At 36.2% G+C, this 4,038-nt stretch overlaps 1 protein-coding gene across 1 annotated transcript; it reads left to right on the forward strand.

Annotated features, from left to right (window-relative positions):
• The first annotated feature begins 1,091 nt into the window (after positions 1 to 1,091).
• Positions 1,092 to 1,975, forward strand: LOC124461949 (akirin-like). Its single transcript, XM_047013350.1, has 2 exons — positions 1,092 to 1,238; positions 1,301 to 1,975. Exon 2 carries the CDS (start codon positions 1,347 to 1,349, stop codon positions 1,848 to 1,850), a length of 504 nt encoding a protein of 167 aa, XP_046869306.1. The 5' UTR covers positions 1,092 to 1,238; positions 1,301 to 1,346; the 3' UTR covers positions 1,851 to 1,975.
• Positions 1,976 to 4,038: the final 2,063 nt, after the last annotated feature.

Here is a 4,038-nt window from a genome sequence, read left to right on the forward strand (position 1 = left end):
GTTCGTCCTCCCAACATGGGTTTAAAAACGTAGATCGACAACTACTACCCTGTTAGAATTTACATCTCTCTCAATCAAAGGATTCAAGACTGCCGTGAAAACTGACTTCATGTATACTGACTTCAGCAAGGCCTTTGACTGTGATAATCATACTCTGCTTTTATGTAAGTTGAACGCTCTTAGCATCCCCAGCCTTTTCCTTGATTGAATTCTTCAATATCTTTCTAAGCATACACAAAATGTCCTCATTAAGTCTTCATTTTCTAAGACCGTCCAATTGACCTCTGGAGTACCTCAGGGTAGTCATTTGGGTCCATTTCTATTCACTCTTTTTATAAATGATCTTCCATTGGTAGTGACACATTCTTGTGCAAACGCAAGCAGTTTGCCGCTATTCTGGGTCAAGCAGAACTGGAATCAAAAATGGGTCTTTTCACATTCAAGCATGTGCAGCTCATTTTCGAGAATATGATTAAAGAATCGGAGAATCAACTCTGTGAATTGTACGAGGTCCTATTGAACAGTAAGCTGACCGAGCAATATGATATCTTTGTCAAATTCACACACGTTCAGATTCAACGTCGCTGAGCCACAATCCAGCTATTTCACCTAAGATTATAGCTGTAGCGTTATATTGGCTTATTGCTTGTTTATATATTTTATAAGTCCGTGCATTGCTTACGTTTTGAAATAAATACGGGTTCAAGCAAAATCATAGTTATTTATCACAATTCGCTTTGAACTTCAATCATAACAAAAAAAGCCATAAAAGTAAATCGGAAAAGACGAATTGAAGACGACAAAAAGGAGTTAACAAAATCGACGAAATACATTAAAAATTAATTCATTTTAATCTAGTATCTAAAAATTAATACTTATCCTAATATTAAATAAAATAATCATTAAACTATAACCGGGACTGAGTTTATTCATCAGAAATGTTCCTCCAGGGTTGTTGGTTAAATCGACTCGCATGAGTTATTGTCTCAGGTTAATATGTCGGTACCATGTAGACATAGTAGACATATTTGAATTTGTAGATGGAAATTTCAAATCTTAGCAAACGTGATAAATTTTCGACAATAATGTTCCAATGAGGTAACCCTAGATTTATTATTCAAGCAAAATCATATACTTTTCACGATTCGATTTTGATTTCAATCATAAATAAATCAGAACTCGTCTTATCCGTCATCATAACGAAAAAAAAAAACAAATAAAAAGTGGAAAACAAAAATGTAAATAATTGTGAATGTGAAACAAGAACTTGCTATTAATTTCTTCATTACCATCTTTGTAGCAATTTTAGGGTGCTTATTAACAAATTTGTGCTGATTAACCAAGGAATGGCTTTTAATTTACGTAAACGTATCGTATCTTGGGATGCATTGGATGTATGTCCAACAAAGCGTCGTCGATTGAGTTCCAATTCTCATAATACCCGCAATTCTGAAACGCCAAAAGTCACATTATGGGATTTGCCTTACGCCGCTTGTTATCGCTTTGCAAAACACAGCAGCAGGAAACATTCAAGTCCCTTCTCAAAGTTCAAAATCACTCCTGACCAAATATACGAGGGTCTTAATAATACAATCAAAACACTAAAGAAACCCAAGCAGTTTGCCGCAATTCTAGGTCAAGCTGAACTGGATTCGGAAAGGGGTCTTTTCACATTCAAGCAGGTGCAGCTCATTTGCGAGAATATGATTAAAGAATCGGAGAATAAACTCTGTGAATTGTACGAGGCCCTATTGACCAGTAATCTGACCGAGCAATACGATATTTTTGTCAAATTCACACATGATCACATTCAACGTCTCCCTGAGCCACCATCCAGCTATTTTACCTAAGATTACAGCTGTTATTACAGCCGTTATGTTGGCTTATTGCTTGTTTATATATTTTATAAGTCCGTTCATTGCTTACGTTTTGAAATAAATACGGGTTCAAGCAAAACCATAGTTATTTATCACAATTCGCTTTGAACTTCAATCATAACAAAAAAAGCCATAAAAGTAAATTAGAAAAGACGAATTGAAGACGACAAAAAGAGTTAACAATAACAATAACAAAAAATTAATTCATTTTAATCTACCATCTTTAATCTACCGTCTATACCGAGCCGATCACAGAGAATAGCTATAGTGCTATTCTTTGTGTATCTGTTTTTTCTTATTCGCAATTCATGCCGTGCTTTATATGCTTTGGCGAAGCAGGCTTTAACCTGTTTTCGTAGGGTGCCTTGAATGTACCTCGCATAGTATCGTCAACGTTCTCAATTATTATCATAGTTTTTGGAGATAATTTTGTACGGAGTCAAGAAAGCAACGAAAATCTGGCATAGATTGTTGTTGCTAGTATTTAAAATTGTAGATAAAATTTTGCAAAATTAGCAAACGGGATAGATTTTCGACAAATTCCAATCAAGTAACCCGAGTATTATTATTCAAGCAAAATGTTAGTTGCTTTTCACGATTTGATTTGGATGATTTGAATTTGTATTTTTAGGGTGCTGGTTAAAAAATTTGTGCTGATTAACCAGGGAATGTCTTTTAATTTATGTAAACTTATTGTATCTTGGGATGCATTGGATGAATGTCCTAAAAAGCGTTGTCGTTTAAGTTTAAATTCTCATAATACATGCAATTCTGAAAAGCCCAAATTCGCATTATGGGATTTGCCTGTGAATTGTGCGAGACCCTATTGACCAGTAAGCTGACCGAGCAAACTGATATCTTTGTCAAATTCACACACGATCACATTCAACGTCGCTCTGAGCCACAATCCAGCTGTTTCACCTAAGATTATAGCTGTAGCGTTATATTGGCTTATTGCTTGTTTATATATTTTATAATTTTTTATTTTATTTAATATTTTTTTCTTATCGATAATTATCTTTGTGCTGTGTATTTAAATTTTTCTATTTATTCTTATATATATAAATTTATTTATTTTTTTTTTTTTTGCCTTGTGTTTCTTTTGGCTTTATAATGGCTTATTGTCTACCTACTTGCAAGCATTCTGATCGTTTTGATGATCAGTATAGAGCAATATCTTGTTGGCTCTGCGATAATCTTAGTCACTTAAAATGTGCTGGCCTCAATGGCCGCGACTACGACAAATTTTCTGGTTTGGTCTGTGTCTAAGCCTGAGCTTGGCTTAATGCGCTGGACTTGCCCATCTTGTGCCAGCCAGCAGCTTGATTTTAGCCGTATGTATAGGGATCTTCGTTTAAGGTTTCTTTCTTTAAACAAACTGGCCAAACAGCTGTCAAACGAGTGTGACTCTAGCGTTCAATTATTGTCGCAATTCAAATTTGTTCCACCTTCTGAGAAATTGCACAAGAAATGTACCCTTGAGTTGCCTCGTAAGCAGTCGCCAGCTCTCTCTATTACTTCCTCTCCGATTTTACTTTCGCCTACACCATCTTCTTGTCCCTCTTTATGCTCTTCTTTTCAGATTGAAGTACCCATTACAAGCCCTGGTGTACCTCAATCTATCCGTCACGGGAACTCTGATCAATCACAGGATCATGCCGGCTCTCAATCACTTGCGGATCCCAATGCTCCTCCGCCTCCACTAACTGTAGTGCCTCATCGCAAACAATTATTTATTTCTAGGCTTGCTCCAGATACTTCTGAGTCGTCTGTGGCAGCTTACATTGGTAATATTTGCCCTGCTAAGGTTTTAATTCAAAAGTTTAAGTTTTCTAGGCCTCGCGAAATCTCCTCTTTTAAAATTACAGTACCAAATGAGTACTTCTCAGCTATGGTTGACCCTAATTTTTGGCCAGAGGCCCTAGTTGTACACGAGTTTGCGCCCAATAAGCGCTCTCGTCCGTTGCCTGTCCACCTTCCTACTTTATCTTCTGCTTCAAAAAACTAATAACGTCTAGTCTTTGCATTCATTATCAAAATGTAAGAGGACTTCTTACCAAGCTGTCGAACCTTTTCTGTGATAGCCAAACCTTTTCAGCTGACATATTAGCTTTCTCTGAAACTTGGCTTAACTCCTCTGTTCTAGATAATGAAATTCTTT

The sequence above is a fragment of the Drosophila willistoni genome, unplaced genomic scaffold, assembly GCF_018902025.1.
Source record: "Drosophila willistoni isolate 14030-0811.24 unplaced genomic scaffold, UCI_dwil_1.1 Seg765, whole genome shotgun sequence".
Lineage (NCBI taxonomy): Eukaryota > Metazoa > Arthropoda > Insecta > Diptera > Drosophilidae > Drosophila > Drosophila willistoni.